Below are 21,354 nucleotides of genomic sequence, written 5' to 3'. Positions count from 1 at the left end.
TGATATTAGAGTTATGTTCTTGAAATCTTGTGGCGAAAAGGAATTCGAACTACGCCGAAGTTTAGAAAGTATACTAGTGACGTGCCGTAAGGGGGGTTTAGCGGGGTGACGGCCCCGGGCGCCGAAGTAAGGGGGCGAAAAATTCGGTAGGAAAAGAAAAAGAAAGAAAAATAGAGAAAAATACTTCACATATCAGTACAAATTAGTATGCACTTAAATCCTCTTCCTGTTTTAGAAATTGGTCCTATAATGTTACTCATGTTAGGAAAATACATGTGCACATAGATAAAATAGAAGGAAAATAAAAAAATCCTGAAAATCAAGGAAAAGCAGGGTTTATTTTGGAAAAGTTTTTTACGGTTTGCCCCAACCATAGTGTCGCTTCGCGGCTGGTCTGTCGACCTCACTACTATGCATGGGGGTGCCGTCATATACTCTCGCCTCGGGCGCGGATTTTCCCAGCACGGCATAATATGATTCATTTTCAACGTGATTGGTAAACTGCCAAATCCGATTATGAAAATTAAAGAATAACGTAAAGTTGTGTAGCAGTTTAGTTCCAGAGTTAATGTCACTGAAGCATAAAAAGAATAGACTTTTGTTGGTGATCAGTGTATCAACAGACCTACATATTTAATACTGAAACTTCCTACATTTTTCTGATTTATATGTTTATTATTTTGTGTTTTTATTTCCTACATTGTACTACATGTGTAATTTTTTTTATCTATTAACATTGTAATATTTTGTTCTTTACATAATATGTTCATTAAAAGTGAAGTGGATTTAAGTTCATTCGCACTGTGTAACACCCGTTACAATTTATGTAACACCCGTTACGGTATTGAACATTTTTAAAATAAAAGCCATTACACTTATGGAATTTCTGATTGTAATATTCACAACATCATACTTTCAGAAAAGTGCACACATAATTGGAAACAAATTTTGAGCTGGACATTCGCAGAGTTTGGCTTAACTTTACATGCATCTGAAAGTGCATGTCCAATTGCTGTAACGCCCGTTACGCCACATTTTTCACTCTCACTGAGTTGTGGTATCATGTATATGTAACAAATTAAATGTTTACTAAAATACACAGACAAACGGTGATGTTTCGAGGCAGTTTGATATATCTTGACCCAGTACGGACATTTCTATAACAATTTCTATTCGTCCAAATGTAACACCCGTTACGATGGAATGGCCGAGGGATAAAAATCGACCTTGGATCATTGAAAACATATTTTCAGGCCAAATCATGATATCACCTATTGATTGTACTACAACCATCCCATCCAACCGCATATAATTTTAAACATATTCCACTTGCTGTCTTAATTGAAATGTTCGTGTTTATAATTCTGAGATGGGCTAGGCTGCAAATGAAACCAAAGAGCTTATGAAAATTTACAAAACTTTTAAAAGAGAAAGCTGCGGTAAAAGCTACTATATTAGACAACTATTAAATTCGAACGTAAGATTCAAAATATGCTCCACAAAATTTCTAGTTTAATGTTTTTAGTAAACTCTAGAATGTAGATAAAATAAATACCACTTCCAGCAAAAGCCAATTAATTTTTAAGATGATTATAATGTTACTTATGATGAGAACTGCCCGATCTTTCATCGGCCCTGGCAAATAGGGCTTCGCAGCCTGAAAGTCGCAGGTTCGGCTTGTCCCAGGAAACGGTACAATGGGTAATTTTGACCTACAAGAGCTTTAAAGTGAATTTTGGCTATTGAAAGTTGTATATTTTTAATGTTATTGAAACATATCTCAAAGGATAAGGGGGGAGGGGCGGGGGATATGACTTGCCCTTCACCTTAGAAATCTTGTTGTACGTTTGCATAAGGATTTTAATGTCAGCTTATTTCATTGTAATGAAAATTTCTTATGATATTGAAACAAACTATCTTCCTCTCCGAATTCACAACAACTGACCTTAACCCATTAGAATCATACGACGAAGTACGTAAACGTTTTAAATCGTATGAGCAATGGAAGTAGTATATTTTCTTACGCAAAAATGTCTCTTGAGTTGGCTTTCTCTTGTAGAAGAGGCGCGTGGACCAGGGTTCTCGTCTTAAATATGCTGCCATGTATTTTACAATAGAAAAAAAGCTATTGCCTTATGCATGACATGTAACATTCAACATGGCATCAAAAAAGTGTAGTGTAAGTGTGAAGTAGTTCTAACAGTTCTCATAGTGTGTTTTAGATAGTGACTTTTATTTAAAAAGAAGTAGTGGATTTTCAAATAATAATAGTGTCACGGTTATACCTGTCGATAACAATGAAGGTGAGCTTAGTCACCAGATGGGTAGTTTGCTTAGTAATGCACGGTAATAAAAAGCAAAAGTGCATGACAGTACAAAAAAATGTAGTGTTGCACTACATTTATCAGAATGTTTGGAAATCTGATACATAAAGAAAAAAAAATATTAGATCTACATTAAAGTTACGTTTATAGCCGCATGCAAATTTTTAGGCCAACATATATGTTAGTGTATTTATTCATTTTTTAAAACGAATTTTTGAAAATGTTTTTGCAATAGAGAATTTCCTAGGACATTTAAGTCTGATTTCTATGCTTACAGTAGGACATTTAATTTTGACTCCAGTGGATTAAGAAAAAATCTAAATTAAAAAAACAACAACACTCTTTTGCTAAATTTCATCGAATAGAGGAGAAAAGAAAAAAGATAGGGAATTCAGAAGTATATATGAGCCTTCGAGGGGGAAAAAGATTGCCTTCCTAAGTTTGAGATGCGTATACATTTTAATCAATACTGCAATAATGTACTGACAAAAACATGAAAATTTACTTATATAGGAGAAGTTTTCGGCCATGCCCCGAAACAAAACCTGAAATAACGCTAGTAATATGTGAAGCATCTAGTTCGGCGCATGAGATTTCAATATGCGCCTAATTGGACCATACCAGCTACGTCTGTGTTTAATGTTTCCCTGTTAACCAGTTTCTTCTTCTTTGTCTGATAAAGCATGAGAATTTATAGTACAGTTTACTTCTTGTGTACTTTGTGATAGTGTTTCCACTATTCTCTGATAATAGATTTGTTGTCTGTGCTCACTTCATGGTTAGTTTGTTCGAACTATGCATATCTTCAGTAAAACTTACATTAGGATAACAAGGTAATTTATCTTTCATTGAAATAAATATTTAATATGCTAAAGTTTAAAAATGAAATGCTTATAAGTATCTCCTCGTGTCATTTCAGCTCTCTATTGGTCGTATATGAAGGTACTGAATTAGGTGAGGCCGAATATCTTCCTTCAATTCGTTTGGATGAAGAAAAATTATCGCGTGTGAGTAGCACCTTCCAGAACTCCAATCTTGGTGAATCAGAACTTAGTGATGAAGGTACAAGGGATTCGTTCACGGACACTAGTGTTGGTGGTTTTTACGATCCGGAATTAGACGCCAGTAGTTCGTCAGATTTCTTGTCACAAACGCACGACGAAAGCAGTAGTGAACATAAGGTAAACTCCTCTTTTTCGTACTTTTCTGAAGATACTTGTTTCTTAGATGCAACTAGCAACGGAGGAAGTGTACTACGAGCAGCCACAAATCTTAATTCCGGACACTACAGTGCCAGTCCGATGTCCGTTGATAGTTGGATGAATTTTAGCGATTCTTCACAGTTGACGGAATCTTCCGAAGAAGCATCTTCGGACATCGACCTTGGTTGTAATGGCGCACAATCTCTCTGTAGAGGGACTCCAAAACGCAGCTGGCTGGACAAAGATATGATGGGTGAAGCGTCTAATAGACAAACAAGGTCGATTGTGAGTGGTCCAGCGAAAGTTGATGTGCGTATCATAGATTTCGCACATACCACTTTTAGTGGGTTTGATGGTGATTCACTAGTACATCACGGACCAGATTGTGGTTTTCTTACAGGATTAGATAGTTTGAAGAGACTACTTTCCGAGATATTAGCAGAGGGATAATGGAAGCTTTATTTCTTGTTTCGAAACGTTTTAATAATTATAAAAAAGAAGAAACAACTATATATACTGTATAAGCACAAATTTTGTTCAATAACTATTTCGTTTTTAATTCAACATTCTTTATATTAAAAGAAAATCTGTAGCAATACACACAAATGATTTACTTTTGTTTATAAAATAATAATATTTTTTTTTTTGAAAATCGTCATTGGAATAATTATTGTTAATACAATACAGTACAAAGAAAAATGCCATGTTTATAAACAAAATGTGATTTGAGCTTTACTAAAGATGTCTCGTTATCTTTTCTGCTGCTCAACATTAGCGGAAAACATCAGTTTTTTTTTTTTTTTTTTTTTTTTTTTTTTTTACGACGTTTCGAAAATCATCATAATAAGAAACAGTATTGTTGAGACGTAGAGGAAAATGAGAACTAAACGCTGCATTGTAAGATATTGACAATAATATTTTGATGCTTCTGCACAGTTACAAAGAAAAGAAGAATTAAAAAAAAAAAAAAGAAAAAAGAATATTATTTAAGAAAAGTACAACTTTTACAAGTGACGTATTTTTTGGTACATATTCCCTTTAAAGGGACCACTCACTATTTTTTTGTGTGTTGTGTAAAAAAAAAAGTATATGTATATCGTTTAGTTTTTTCTGTTCTTGTGTAAACTACTGTTACCAGCTATTGTACGAATGTGTTATATTTCTCATAGTGTTCCAAGTGTTAATATGTGAATGTATGACAGAGATATTTCATTTAGATTTTTTTTAACTGCCCATATTGGATTCTTTCATACTCAAGATATTTGCTATGAATATATACATATACATATATATATATTTGTACGTTACATATTTTCACACATATACATATAAAATACATCTATACAGCAATATTCTTTAATAAAATACTTCGATGATAGTTATGCATAAACATTTTTTTATATACGTATATATACTATTTTTTTAAAAAAAGACCACAATTTATGTTGTGGTGTTTTTTCCGACAACTGCGCACAAGTTTTAATGTAATATTTAAAAAGCATAATATACGTTCATATGTCATGCATATGAATCAACTGCGTATATTATTTTTTCTATGTAATTTAGTACGATGATTGTTGCTTCTTTTTGGAATGTAACTATTAGAAATACATCTAAAAAAAAAATTCGGAAATTTTTATCTATTTATGTATCACTATATAGGTATGAAAATTTCATTAGTGGTGCGTAGTGATGATGATGATAATTTTAAAAAATAAATTTTATATTTAAAATATTTATGGTAATGCAAAGCACAAGATCTTTTCCAAATATGCATTGATCTTTCGTATGTTATTTCCAATATGTGGCGTTCTTTACTTCTGTTGCACACTTGATTTTTTTTTTTTTTTTTTTTACATCTGTAAACGTTATACCCCGCCTTCGTCCAATAATACAGAAAAAAAGTGCGTCCGTTTGTGTTTGTGTGTGTGTGTGTGTGTATAATTTACATTGTGACGTGCGTGTGTGCGAGAAATACTTTCCAAGCAAATGATAGACATGTTCTCTCTCTCAGTGATCTAGAAAAATCAGACATAAACATATATATATCGTAATAGCAAAATAGAAAATTATCTTCATCCAAATGGCGCGAGTTTTTTTAAAACTTTGTTGTTATCTTCCAAAGATAGATTTTAACTTGTTGATCATGTACACTCGTGTCCAAAATGATTGTCGCATATCTATAACTGTCTTCTTGTAACAATATGATTTGATAATGATTTTACAGGGTACTTTTAATACTGATACTATGTGTATAATCGGGAAATGTTGCTATATTTGTGGTAAATTTCATAGGAAAAGAATTATAAATACGAAAATTAGAATGAGTAAAACAAAATTTTGCTAAACGGACAAGAAAGTTTTATTTTCGTTTTATTGCTCTTATTTACTGCTCTTTCGATATGAAATTTGCCACATACATGTCATTGCCGATTATACACATACTAACATTATAAGAAATACCGGGCGAATTCGTTATCAATTCGTTATTCCTAGAACAACATATGTATAGACATGCAACAATAATTTTGGACATGAGTGTACATTTAAAGTTTTTTTTTAAAGCCATAATAATGGCTTAGACCTTTGGAAGCCATGTATTAATTGTAAGGTACAAACATTTTCTTATACATATGTAAAACCTCAACATATAACATTTGTTCAATATGAACAGGTATCATAATTCATTTTTTTTTCACTAGCATGTACGATAGTCATGTTTCAACTTGGTATATATATATAAAGTACCAATCGCACATTATATCTTGCAATAACATTTTTTTTTCATATTTCCACACTTTTTTTCTAAATACAACTATGATAGTTATTCTAGCATCTCATCAATCAGTAATGTTATTCGTAATTGTTACATTCTCTTAATATTGCTATTTGAAAAAACACTATTGTAAGGTGGAAAAGAATAATGTTTTTAAAAAAAATATAATGTTTAGAAGAAAAGAAATCCACCGTAAAAAATATTTTAAATTATTTCATTTTATTTCGTCCTCATCTTGTTCTCTTTCTTTATAATTTATGTTCTCTTGTGTCGTATATGAGGATATTTTTTTATGAAATTGTACAGAGATGTTTATTAAAATAATAATAAAAGTTTTAGAAATTATAAAAAAAAATCGTTATTATTTACTTTATGATTGATTTTGTAGTCTGGTAACATTATTTCTTGTGCTAGGAGAGAGCAATTCATGAATTTTATGACATGAGGGATGTTAAAAGAAGATCACTGAAGAGTTTGCCTTATTAGAATATTGTATGCAAAACAGTGGTGGCTGTTAAAGGAAGTTACATCAGTAAGAATTAAAGTTTTATCTCTATGAGCAAAGGGAAGATAGCTTCATGCAGTTTCAAAAAGTTTACAAGAATTAGTGCGAGTATATTAGGGTAATTTCTTCCCTGAGCTTTTAGCCCCCTCCCCACACCTCCAAAAGAAAAAAAAGTAAATTCTTAGGGACGTGACTTCCTACAAAGATCCGCCACTGGTCCAAAGACAGGGTATAGCCACATATAATTCAGATGAGCAATGGCTGTTTGGACTTATTGAATTGTCGTACAGATGGCGTTCATGAAAAACGAAACAATAATTGTTACTAATTCGAGCTATGAACTGAAAAAAAAAATATTTATTCTTCAAACTTGCTCGTAATTGTTCAATATTTTTAAAAACAAGTTTACATCTAAAATAGTAATATTTTTTTAGATTATTATTTAAGAAACAATTTCACACTGTTGGCATCTGCACAACAATTCCGTGAAACATTTAAGAACTGCATATTTGTATTCAAATAACATTTTTTCATTTGTACTTCAAATGTGTATATATATATATATATATATATATATATTATTGTAGGTTTTCTTATTTGGATAATGTTATACAAAGTATACATTCGTACGCTGCGATGAAACCACGAGCGCAGTTTCCTGTTCGAGACATGATACAAAATTTCTGATAATAATGTTGGTGACTCTATCCCACTATGTATAAGTTTGTTTTTTAAAAAAACTAACTCTATGGCCTATGAAAACCGGAGGTTCAATGCAGCGTTCACACAAGCTCTCCATTGACTTCTATCCTTAGCCAACTGGATCCAGTTTCTACTTTGTATTCTTATTTCTGCCAGATCCATTTTAATATTGTTTTCCCATCTGTGCCTAGGTCTTCCTAATGGTCGTTTTCTGGATGAATTTCCAGTTAAAACTTTGTTTCTACTTTCTTCCATTCTGGCTACATGGCTGCTCACCTAAGCCTCCTAGATTTGATGACCCTAACAAGGTTTGGTAAATGATATAAATAAAAAAAATAAAAAAAGAAAAGAAAACCACTTCTTGTTTTAAGAGAATGCAACAAATAATTTGGTAAAAGTGCAACATAGTTTTCATATCGAGGGTATATTCCTGTATCCTGGGATACTAAGTAACGTACATATTCGGATTGAATTGACTAGATGGTGTACGTATTTTTGTGCACTAGGGTCCCAAATTATTACCGATGCGTATTATTCTAGTTTGGGACATATATATGCATTATACAGATTTTAAGCACAAAGATCAGTTATACGGTCCCCCGTTTGCAGTTGTCTAGTATTTATGAGATATTCAAAGTCAAAGTGTTTTTATTCTTTCTTGGTATAAGGCTTTTTTTTAACCCTACGTAAGAGATTTCATTATATTAGTTGCGCACTGTATTCTTAATCTTTTCGAGCTTGTGCTACATATGCATGAAAATTGACCATCTGTAGGTCCCAGTAAAGGAATACACATGATCTCTTACTCCTAATGCGAGCACTAATATTTTCTGACGTGACCCAGAATTATAAGACAAGGAGCTACGTCGACATTTTAGCAACTTTCGACTGGGTGTGTGTTAACATCATCACCAGCATGATGCTACTTTATTAGCATGTGTTGTGGGGGGCGCGGTGGCTCAGTGGTAGAGCGTTCACCTCCGGTGCTTGGGGACCCTGGTTCGATCCCAGCTCGCGCCGTGTGGACTTTGTGGTGGACAAACACCGTGCTCATGGGTTTTCTCGGGGTTCTCCCGTTTCCTCCCACTTTCTTCATTCCACCATTTCATTCATTTCTCATAATCACCATCTCCTTTAGCCTAACCGGCATACCGCGGGACGTAAAACTTATTTTATAGATTTCATTTCATTTTAGCATCTGTTGTGAAACTTCGATCGGCGACTGTGACCCTTAACCCATGAAGCAAACAACATTAAAAATACCGAGGAAAATCGGTAGGAACCCTCATACCCACAGATAGGTTAAGTTAAATTTGCTTTAAGTAGCCATTCATGTTTTTATTAGCCTATTGCTTGTATTCCTGATTATTGTATTTATTCCTCACTCAAGAGAATCGCTTTCTCAGTTGGCTTTTGTTTCCTGAAAGACGTACCATTTTATTTTTTTTATTTATATATTTATTTATTTATTTATTGTTAATGAATTGTTTGATTAATTTAAAAGGATACTCAGTGTTACTTTATTACTAGATAACAATATGAAGTATCTCATGATTACACCCCATTTCATTGTTGGCACTGAAACTATAATTAATCAGTTGAAATACAGTACCTCCTGTACAGAGTTTAGATAAATATGCTTTAGGGATCTGTGTGAAATACCATGTCCTTTATAGTAAATGCTTTTCTAGGGATCTGTGTTGCGTCTCCTGTGTTCTCGTACTCGCTACGTTTACATAAAATTGGTGGATAACAGTAAAATAAAAGTACATTATTGCACACGTAAAGAGCCCAATAATGCTATCATGTATATGTTCCCTTGATATAACATAATCTCTTATTTAAGTATTCTATTATAACTACCGACAACCCTAATAAAAGTTCATTAATTCATTGTAAGTCCAAATAATACTTTAAACAGGTCGTCATTAATCTAATATTACTCTTAGTTGTTTAGCTATTTGTCATAAACTGGCCTCTTACAACGACTAAGTGGCCTGTTGACGAATTGAGAAATTGATAGGGAAAACAGTATTTTCACTTTTTTTTTCCGAATGCCAGTAATAGAAGCAGTGCCCACAACTCTGGACCATTGAAAATTTCCTACCAATAGGCTACTTCCGAGTTCTGCCCCTGAACCGTTAGGTGATACTACAATAGCATCTATACAACCGATGTAGAGGTCACTGTAGTTGCACTCCAGTGCAAGGGTATATTTACCATAAAGTAATTACGTAATTTTGGCAGTAGAACATTTTTAATTACATTGAAAATTATATGTACAGAGTGGAGTTAAGTGGTGTGAAATTCAATTGCAATCAAGTATAAATAAATTGAGGGATATTATAAACTATTGTGTGTGTGTGTGTGTGTGTGTTCAAGCATAATTTTAAGTAAAATTCACAAACAAGGTTATTTTAAAATCCTAGTTAGGTAGATTTTTTTTTTCGTTGAAGTTAGACTTTATTGCTTCAAAACAGAAACTTCTCACTTGTTCCACACACACACACACACAAAACTACATCAAACAAAATATCAATTTCTAGAATTATATCAATACCACATAATACTAACACAGACTAGGAACGTACGCAGGGAATGAGTCCTGGGAGGTCCAGATCGCACGAAATACCAAATTTTCTGTAAATTTAATCTAATTTTCGGGATTATTTTACAAATGCTAGTCTAATTTGTGGTCATATTGACTTTCGATCCCCTGAAAAGCTTTGGACCCCTCCCGAAATGAAATCCTGCGTACGTACCTGACACAGACAATAAATATCATCTGCACAAGTACATCTTGCTAAACCAGTACACTTCAAGGCAAATCACTTTTTTTTTTTTTTTTTTATTCTTTCCTATTATCTTTTACATTAAAATTCTTAAATACCTTAAAAGCTAGATGGGTTATACTTTAAGGTTTGTACATTTTTCTGTTCTATTCCTGTACGAAGTTAGGTTACAAATACCTTCCATTACAAACAAAACGTGGCAAAATATATGTGCCTTTTATGTCAGTAAAGTCTTATAAGTCAAGAGATTTTCTGTTAAAGTATTATATTCATTCATTGATAGTTTATACTGGAAATCAACGGTTTCCTTCATGACAGGTATTGTGTTAGTATATCTTATAAACAAATTCAAATATTGTTATGAAATTTGCAAATGTTGTTACATCATTTTGTCAGGTTGTTTTTCTAGATTTTAGCGATTCGTCTCGCATTAGATAAAGTCTGTATACAAATAAAACGAAACCGGAACAGTTACAGTGGGAATTGAGATTTATCTAAATACAATTCAGTTAAAATCTTTTGAAAACCAAAGATGTAAAACGGTTAAAAAACAAGGCCAAAATTGATATATTTTATGTATATAGTGTATGGGCCTGCTACTTAGAAATCTTTCTTATTCCTACAATTATTAATAATGCCAGAAGCTAGAGAAATTTATATGTTCACACACCTTGGTAGCTCAGATTGTTATGATTCTCACAAAGAAGGATTTTGACACATAAGATATTTAAGTTTTACAGGCCTCATTTATTACATATTGAATACGTGAGATAATTCTGTAAAATCCTAAATTTGTAATTTACAAAGAATGCAAATAATTTACTCATAATCATAAATCAAGTAATTTTGAGTTTGTATTTATTAGATACGTAATAAACACAAATCACAATATAGTACCACTGTTATGAAAGAAAAATCAAATATCACAGAAGTCATTGTACATAATTGTCTTTCACAGCAACGCCTGCAAATTATGCAGATAGAAGTTAACATAAACTATGTAGCTCTGTATTTCAATGTGTGCAGTACATATTGTCGGCACTCTATTCACACCAATTTTCAGCAACATTTGAGGTTATATGTCACTCTCTTTAAACAATAATTCTTCAAAGATTGAGAGAAACCTTAGAAAGCAATGTCAACCCATCTTTCTACAGAGATCACATAGGGGTTTTAAGTCTGGAAATCGCATTGGTCAGTAGACACTACAGACATCCTCGGCTCATGGCGTATCATCGACCATTTCAGTTTGATGTGGGAGGCACTACCACTTAGGAACACGCACTTTGTTCCAACAGAACATTGTATATCCGTATTTAATTTCGCAGGATTATGTTTCGATACAATAGACTTTGGGTACTATCGCACTTCGTTTTAATGTAAAGCGTGTGCTTGCTTTAAGGTGAATCACCACCCGTAAGTCAGTACATATTTTAGCTCATTCCCTTAACTACTACGCAATGAAACGTTACATATTATAAATATTGTACTATAAGATAGAGTAATATTTCAGCTACAGCACAAGACACTGATTCACTTGGTTGTCTCTCCTGATATCAAAACATGTAACAAATAAAAGAAAATATTTGATTCGTCTTACAATGAGCACACAAGATGGCACTTGCTGGTAGATCTTACTAGAAGTGCTCCGTTTTATGAAATGTTTATTTGTATGTGTAAATTGTTTTAAGGTAACAATCTTAACACGAAATAGATATATTGTTATGTTTCATATTTTATTTAAATATTAATTTACATTTAAGGAAATAGATTTTGAGACGAAACTTGCGCAGAACGCATTAATGCGTTGTTGCCAAATTTGTACGTTTACTGTAGTAGTCAAAATACGAAAATTCCTGGATACTAGCGTTGCAGTTCGAGAAGAGGAATTGCGATAAGGGTCGAAAAATAATTTCTCCAGTATGTATCTAAGCAGAATTCCATGATTACTCCCTTTATTATTTGGCATCAGTAAGCACTTGACACTATCTTACAACGCCGCACTATTCAAACAGCGTTTAGCACAGAACCGAGAACACCTAGTGATCCACCTTAAACCCTATAGTCTAAAACATCATGATACTATTGCCTTCATTCCTGTCAATTAAAAAAAAAAAAAAAAAAATGCCTGTGTGAATAAATTTTCTTCACATAAGAACACATCAGGAATCCCTATATAGATATTAAGGACTTCTCGGAAAACTTTACACACATTCACTGTTTATCTGTTTGTGCACTGAGATCGCTGCATTACGCTTACATAATATCTTTGTAACCGTTATCAAAGGAATGTATTATGCGAGAGTCCAGGTGTACAGCTTCTACATGTACTTGTGCACAGTATGCCTTCACACATGGTCGTTGGTTGTTACATTCTATCTAGCACGCTTTTCACCTGTGCTCCAACCCTAACACCTGACACAAGTGGAGCTGCACGACGTTTGAGGCACGATTACGTCTAAAGTACGATAGAGTAGGAATGTACATTGTCTGGGATATTTCCAGTTGTGTGGTTCATTGGGTTCCAGTCGTTGTAACATTACTTGTAGTTATGTTGTGCTTTATCATGACTATCATATTCCACCGTATGCACATGTTTTGAGTGCTGACACGATCCATAAAAACACTATTAGCACAGCAATCTACACAATCTTGTTTCATTATCACCTTTTGAAACCCTTGACTGTTCCTTTGTTTGTGCTTTATGTCTTTTTTATTATTAGATACAGTTACACATTTCAGAATAATTTGGTAGCATTTAGCCAAATGGAGGGTGGAAATCACAGAATTTATTAATGTTTGCTTGCTAGGCTAGCCATGTATTGAACAGAGAACAGAGCAGCCAAGCCGAGGCGCTGTATAACAGGAAACTGTGAACAATGAAACAAGCTTTGTACCTCACACTTACGCGAGGACGTAATAGGCAAAGGTCTGTTTAACGTAATGATCGAGTCATACAATCAATACATTTAGGTACCTTCCTCCGCGTCCTCTCTTGCCTCCATCTGCTTCGGCCTGTTCTCTGCTTAATATGCGGATAGCCTTAAACAAAAATGATCTGGCCTACACATCAGAAGTAGATTCAGAAACTAAATTGTCATATTGTTCTGGTGTAAGAAATGAAGACAAGTAAATCAATAAACCACTAGAGCTGCTGATATTCGCTGCATAGTGCACTGGTGTTCTACCATTATGGTCTTTAGCACTAAAAACTTGAACACGTTGCTCAATACTTAGTCTATCTATATATGGTAATAACATGTCAAAATTATTACTTTCAACTGCCCAATGTACTATTGTTTTACGTTCATCACGAAAATAACGGAAGGTCATGATTTTCATAATTTGGTCGTTGTTGTTTATACTCTCGAATATCGCATCAAGTGTTCCTTTATTACGCTCCTCAATAGCCGAACGTAACAGATTATGACGTGGGGATTGGAACGGGTTGCCACAAATTATATTAATTAATTCATCACGATCCATTTTTTTAATATACTCTAATAAAGTTTTAACAATATCCTCATACCCTCTTCCCATCGCTAAATACAATATTGAATCCCTGCTTATTATTCTCAAAAAGTCACGAAAATTGTTTTCACTCAAATTTCCTTCTACACTTTTTAACAAAAACATTGCAATTTGTAATAAATCACATTTTACAGCCACAAAGAGTGATGACCGCCTTTCTTTTTCCATCAACAAATTAAAAACTACCTCCTTATTATCGTCAAGAGAACTTAAAGCTGCTAGATCATGGTCCTTTGATAGTTTGCTATCCAAAAATTGTTTGACATTTCCGTATTTTTCTACACTTCCAAGAAGTACATTGATTAGAAAATTCCATATATATTCATCAGATGTGGAAGATTTCAGCTTATCAGATAAAAACAAGGCTGCAAAATATTCAGCAAAAGTAAGATGAACGAATCTAACTTTATTATCAACAACTTCAACAACAACGCCTGTCTTTTCCATTCCAAGTTTTATCCGTTCGATTAGAGTACATACTTTATTTTTATCGTTTTCAGAAAACAATCTGCTAACATCATTTTCCTCAAATATTGCGTGCGCAGCTAAATTTTTGTGGTTTTTAATAAACTCCTTACGCTCAGTTTCAATCATTTGTTTTGTATCTGGATCATCAGTTTGCATACTGGGCTTTTTCTCTCCAAACCGAATTTCAAAAAATTTGATATCAATAAAGCGTTCATAAAGAGTCATTAAATTCAAGTCATTAAGAAGATCTTGTTCATACTCACCAGAGAGGTCTGAAATTCCTGAATCATAAAATTCTTTGAATTTATCTTGGAAGACTTTAGCAATCATAAATATATGCAAAGGTATACTCATAATCTTCTTGTCTAGGTCATTAATTGATTGAAAAAATATCTTCAATAGCGTTTCACTATAAATGGTTACTCGTTCTGTACTTGATGTTTCAAGGTTTAAATTCTTTTTCCAAATTTCTTCTAAAAGCTTTTTCTGATCACTAGGACACAATGGAGTTAATTTATACGAAAGTGCACCTAGCTCTGTTTCTAATTGAGTCACTAAGTCATAGGGACGAGTAGTAATAAGGATCTTTCCTCTTACTCTGTCTCTGAAAAATCTAAACAACTTAATAACTACCTCCTTATAGTCGGGACTAATTTCATCAAATCCGTCAAAGAGCAAAGCTATTTTGCCCTCATTATAACACTTACTAAACACTTGTAATTCTAACAAACTTAAACCGTCTATCTGCTTTGCACGATCACTTAAACTGATTCTGTTATCTTTGACAGTTATGATACTTGAAATGTCTTCTATCGCAAACATGCTATGTTCTGTTTCTTTCACTGGTTTTAATTGTGTCTCTGGGAAGTGTTGAAAGCCTGCCGTTCTGTATAGAAAGTTAAAAGCGTCTGCTTCGTAAATTTCTTTTTTCTTGTCTTTTAACCTTCGTAGTTCGCTTGAATAGTCCAACAAGTTGCATCTTACAATCCACAAAAAGTGATAATGCATTTTAGTATTTAACGATAGATGAGTCAAGAAGGTGGATTTGCCCATACCAGGCTCAGCAGCAATAATTACTATATCGTCTTCGATGCCTTGAAGTGTGTCTGGTTGCAATGAGAAAACACTTTCTTTCGATTCTTCAAAACATTGCTGCATATTTTTAATACTTCCTTGGGATTTTCGCCAAATAACTGCATTACCTTCTTGGTTTTCCAACCAATGAATGTTACATTGTCTGTATTTGTCGCATAACACCTTAAAATCCTCATATTCATTGGAAATTAGCACAATGTCCTTATTACAATTTAAATTGCTAAGCTGACTGTTGTAAGTGACAATAAAATTTAATCTTTCTAATTTTTCTTTATCTATTCCCTCATCGTCTCCTCTATATTCTTGTTTCATTTCTAGATAACGACCTATGCTTCGAACAATGTAATAGTCCTTAACATCGTCATATCTTGGATTTGTGAGTGTTTTACCTAAGACTATAATTTCATTATTAATAAGTTTAGATATTACATTCGGAAGTATTACATGTTTTGATTCATCGTCCACTAATTTACATAGCTTTACCTCTACTCCTTGAAATATTACCTTCCCATTCTTCAGAATGTGTTTCTGTGAATCTAATGTAAGGTCTAGTAGGGTATTTTTACAATCACGTTTTTCCTTGTAGTGGTTTCCTGTAGTACATTTAAACCAATTATCTAAAAGATTGTTTCCTTCGCTAATTATAATGATTCTTTTCTTATTTGCATTATCACACTGTATTATTTGCGACAAATTATTGCATAAGCCCAATACATTGTTCTCTACAACTTCACATTCGATTACTAATAAATCTATGATACCTTTAAAAGCCTGTATCAAAGGGTCTTGGAGATGTATAACAGAATTTAGGTGCATAAAAATACACCTGTCCGCATATTCAGATATACCTTGTAAGATCTGGTATATTTTAATAGCGGTTAAGGTCCTTTGCTCAGAAATAATGTTAAGAACCCTTGTATTGGATTTCTGAGAGAGAAAAGTATCTATTTCCAACTCTTGAATTGCAGTTTGTTTATATTTAATACCATAATTGTCTATTTTAGACTTATATTCCCTAAGATGGCCTGTTAGTTCTAGTTCACTAATCTTTTGCTTTTCTCTTTCAAAGAAAGCCTTACCATCATCGTACGAAATGAACTCTTTTCCTTTACCTTGCAACCAATCTAACATGCTCACATACAAATCATTGTATACATAGTCCTTTGTAGCAAAGTTAAATTCTCCAGCTATTTCATTTGCAATAACTCTACCTAATTCCTCTTCATTTGGTTGATTTACTGCAAATACTAAATGTTCTAGAAAATCTTTTATATCCTCATCACGAATAGCGTTGTCTGGCCAATCACCGTTACTTCCTTTCCCGAAATTTTTGGACAATGTGAATCCAATCTTGTTGTTAGTTCTATTTTCATCAACGGCTTGATTTATTTTCTCCAAACTTAACTGTACTTTTGAACATTTCTCTTCTAAAATGTCTCGAAAGTTTTTGGTTTCTCCTGATATATTTTCACCTTTCACAAAGTTGTCATAAAATTTTCTCTTTTTTACATCGATGACTTCATTTGCAAGTAAAACATGATAGGGTCTAAAAGACCCTTTATTATGCTTTATAAGTGTAGCATTTACGATACTCTGAAGTAAGCTTATGGCCAAGTCAGTAGGGTCATCTGGCCAATATTGCTCTCTTCCTCCCTCTTGTGCACCGAACTTATTACTCAGGTTAAATTCTATTCTACTAGACGTAATTGCTGCGTTTATGTTACCTAAATTTAGATTTCCTTTTGATTGTCTCACTAATTCTTTCTCTACTTCTTCTCTAAATCTTTCAGATTTTGTAGATAAAGATTGACGCTCAAATATGAATGTATCAGAAAATTTTCCATTTTTGATATCAATCACATCATTAGCTAATACAACATGAAATGGCCTGAAGATATCGTCTGTATGACTTATCCACTTACAGTTTAGTAAGCATTCAACTAATCGCTTCGCTAATCTAGTCAAGAAGTAGTCTTCAAGTTTTGGTTTTAGCAATTCTATTATGTTTTCATTAAATTTATAACGGATAGGTTCCTTATGAAGAATCGGACTATGTATATCTAAAATGTTGTCCTCTTCTTGTATTTTTTCCACTACTTCTTTCATTACACAAGACTCACATTTATCCTCTAAATCTAAGTTTATATTGGTACAAACTGTTACATCTTTGATCACTCCTTTCTTGAATACGTCTTCTTTCTTACAATCTTCATATGAAAAGAAGTACTTAACTAAGCTATAGTCACCATCACTTTCAGTTAATAAACTATTAAATGTAATCTTCTGAGATTCGTCAACTTTGTGCTTAGCTTGTACAAGACGAAACTCTTTTATACCATCATCTCGAGCAATTTCGAAACACAAATCATCAAACTTTTTAGCTTCTTTCTTCTCTGTACTTAACTGGAAAGAATACTGATTATTTACACCGTGCTTTAGAAAAAGCATTAGTAATTTCAACTGATATATTTCCCCATGAAGTCCTGGTTTTCCTTCCCTTTTGGACTCATGTTCCTCTTTAGATTGTAACGCGGTTTCTTTAACCAATCTAGGGTGATCGTTAATATCAATTTGACCCTGACTTGACGTGGAAGGAAGATTGTAGTCTTTACATTGTAACACGGTTTCTTTAACGATTCTAGAGTGATCGTTAATATCAACTTGACCCTGACTTGACGTAGAAGGAAGATTGTAGTCTTTACATTGTAACACGGTTTCTTTAACAATTCTAGAGTGATCGTTAATATCAACTTGACCCTGACTTGACGTAGAAGGAAGATTGTAGTCTTTACATTGTAACACGGTTTCTTTAACAATTCTAGAGTGATCGTTAATATCAACTTGACCCTGACTTGACGTAGAAGGAAGATTGTAGTCTTTACATTGTAACACGGTTTCTTTAACCAATCTAGGGTGATCGTTAATATCAACTTGATCCTGACTTGACGTAGAAGGAAGATTGTAGTCAAGCTCTTCGTTACGTGATGACTTTTCAATATGAGGTTGTTGTCCTAAGTGAGTATGCAATTCGAATATTCTCACGATATCTTGATACTTGAGTCGTTTAGCTATGTCTAAAGGAGTTTCCCCTTCTTCATTTTTAATATTTGTTTCCGCCTTATTCTTTAAAAGCAACTCTACTAAATAACTAATACGTTTAATGACAGCAATATGCAATGGCGTGTTACCGTGACTATTTTGCATATTGATATTTGTCCTCCATTTTAGATTCAGTAACTCAACAACTATTTCTTCTTTGCGCCGTTCAACAGCATAGTGCAGAGGTGAGTCATTTTTGTTTCCATTGACAATATCAATCTTTACTCCTTTTCCCAAAAGTTTTCTTACCTTTTGAAGTCTACCCTTCCCTATTGAGGTAAATAATTCTAAAATTTTAAGTTGTTCGTCTTCGCTGTCCGAGCTACATTCACTTTGGGTTAAGTTTGAGTTTTCGGACATGTTAAAGCTTGATTTTGTAACAGTGATGATAGTAATTTTACACTCTGTCTAAAACAGATCTCAATCAGCTTATATGAGATATCTAGAATAGCAGCGACATATGGGCCAACATGTCCATTTTTACTGTTTTCTGTCTGTATATCTTATGAATCTTCCTCTGTAATCGCTAAGAGTGTCATTAGTTTATACGAGTGAAATTTCAGTTTGAATACAAATGATATTCAGCTATAGTATTGCAGAAATCTTAACTTATTGATTGCAAATACTGTATAATTTATGAAATTATAAGTTTTGGTAAACTAATACGCTAATAATAAGAGTTTATAATAGTTTTATAAATAGTTATTGCAGAAATAAAAGAGAAATAAAAATCAAACTTAGATTGTGGAGCTAATGTCGCGTCACTACATAGCGAGAAAAGAATTGCGAAACTTAAGCGAATTTATCTCGAAACTGGCAATTCGTGAATATGTCGTCACTATTCTAAAGGACTCTTCGTACCTTTCACTAGTGAAATACAACAAATGAAAATGAAGTTTCGTGTTTCATGTTCACACATACAAATTCTCTGTTACTTATCTTTATAACGTTGCTACTAACCTTATTATGACATACAGTTGATCATTACATCCTACACCAATTCTCGAAACTGGATATTCCAGTATATTATTGCTATTACACAATAATAATAATTCTAATACTTAAAACTTAAAAGAGAAAAAGTTCTGTAACTTATTTTATATTAGGTTTTTCGATTGGATCTATCTGTATAAAGGGTATTCGTTTCAATTTAAATTCATAATGTGTTGAATATAAATATCTCGTTTTTAACCTTTAAAATGTGTAGGCAATTGTAAACATTCAACAAAAAATAATTACTGGTTTAAAATTATTTATAAAAGGCTTCTAAATTAATATTTGCCTTTCTCCAGAAACATTGATGTAGCTATTTCATTTTATTGCACACTACGTGAGAAGTTACTGATAATTTCTTTTAAGATGTTAGATGGTTTTTTCTCTAGAAATACTTTAGTATTAAAGGTTTGGATACCTGTATTAAATTACTGATGATTTTCAAACAAGTTAATAGACTGCCTCTAGAAATACTTTACTATTTAAAGCTTTCATGTCATGTATGAAATTAATGAATTGTGTACATATTTCTTCCACAACTTTTCCTCTATAAATAGTTTAGTATTAAATATTTGAATGCGTATGACAAATTACTATGACCTTTTAAGAAGTTAACAGACTTTTTTCTAGAAATATTTAGTACTAACTGACATAATTGTGTATAATTGAATATTCTGCATAATTTATCTTAACGTGATTCTGACAAATTAATTGTTACAGAATTAATGTTTGCTTCAGTACAACCACTTTCTCAGAAGAAGGCAAATAAATGCAACTTCCAAGCTCTTCTCTAGATTAATCTTGGAGACTGCTATTGCCGGTTCACTATCTGCTGTCTGAAGGTGTTTTGAGTCACAATCTTCTTTGATTCTTGTCTTTTAGATTCTTGATTCAGCATTTGACGTGTTGCCTGAAAAGAGAATTTTATTGTATTTGATTGGTTTCCATGGCATATTGCCTCGTGTACTTAAAATGAATATGAGAAATAGTAAGTGATAAGTACATGGTATAATAATATTATTTGCTATAAAAATTGAGAAAATATTATCTATTTTAATTGAATTATACTGAGCGTTTCATCAGCGCTTTTACATATTGTATATTAGTGCTGTTGAATTTTTGTGACATTTGCGGTTTTCGGTTTTTGAAAACCGAAACCGCAAATGCGGTTTCCAAAACCGAAACCGCAAATGCGGTTTTCAAAACCGAAACCGCAAATGCGGTTTTCAAAACCGAAACCACAAAAGCGGTTTTCAAAACCGAAACCGCAAAAGCGGTTCTCAAAACCGAAACCAATGTTTTTAATTACACCTTTTAACAATTGTGAAAGCATCTATCGATCGAGACAATTGTATTGATTTATGTCTGTGTTTCAACTTTTTTTTATTTGCTCCCGTTTCCTCCCACTTTCTTACGGTTTAGAACTTCGTAAGTACTGATGTGAACTTGTGTGTTACAAATACTGACCTGGGATCATTTGCACTTTTTGTTTTAGTTACTTCTTTGATGACACTTCCAAGGTACTTTTCGGTTGCAGGGAAGCAAACTGGACCCCACCTGATTTTTATATATTTTGTAAAGTAGAGCACGAGGAACACGAATCTTAAGGAATTTTGACATTCCGACTTCCCAAACTCGAGATACTAGAACTTATACAGTAGTTTTACATAGTATGTATAAAATTAACGAAGAAAGTTCTGTCGCTTTTTGACCTATCACCTTAGAACATCGATATGTCACCTAAGACCAGGGGTGTAGCCAGCAGGTTTCTGTAGGAGGGGTCCGTCGTTTTTGAAGGGGGGCAGCTACAATCTTAAAAAAAATGTGTTACAGCTAGTGTTTTTGAAGCCTGAAAAAAACTGGAAAA

The 21,354-nt window shown here is 33.1% G+C and overlaps 2 protein-coding genes across 7 annotated transcripts in view; one reads left to right on the top strand and one right to left on the bottom strand.

Moving 5' to 3' along the window:
- Ip6k (Inositol hexakisphosphate kinase) overlaps nt 1-6,632 on the top strand; it is an 86,013-nt gene extending 79,381 nt beyond the window's left edge. For all 4 annotated transcript variants that reach the window (XM_081739600.1, XM_081739601.1, XM_081739602.1 and 1 more), the window contains one exon: nt 3,244-6,632. In XM_081739600.1, coding sequence (XP_081595726.1) covers nt 3,244-3,976 — 733 coding nt within the window. In that variant the 3' untranslated portion in view covers nt 3,977-6,632. The remainder of the gene's footprint in view (nt 1-3,243) is intronic.
- Nucleotides 6,633-9,197: 2,565 nt separating this feature from the next.
- LOC145670977 (uncharacterized) overlaps nt 9,198-21,354 on the bottom strand; it is a 48,631-nt gene continuing 36,474 nt past the window's right edge. For all 3 annotated transcript variants that reach the window (XM_081739597.1, XM_081739598.1, XM_081739599.1), the window contains one exon: nt 9,198-20,397. In XM_081739597.1, coding sequence (XP_081595723.1) covers nt 13,365-18,854 — 5,490 coding nt within the window. In that variant the 5' untranslated portion in view covers nt 18,855-20,397 and the 3' untranslated portion in view covers nt 9,198-13,364. The remainder of the gene's footprint in view (nt 20,398-21,354) is intronic.

Source organism: Thermobia domestica, chromosome 15, assembly GCF_964235325.1.
Source record: "Thermobia domestica chromosome 15, izTheDome1.hap1.1, whole genome shotgun sequence".
NCBI classification, from domain to species: domain Eukaryota; kingdom Metazoa; phylum Arthropoda; class Insecta; order Zygentoma; family Lepismatidae; genus Thermobia; species Thermobia domestica.
The sequence above is the reverse complement of the archived record's forward strand: the minus strand, read 5'-3'. Positions and strand labels throughout refer to the sequence as shown.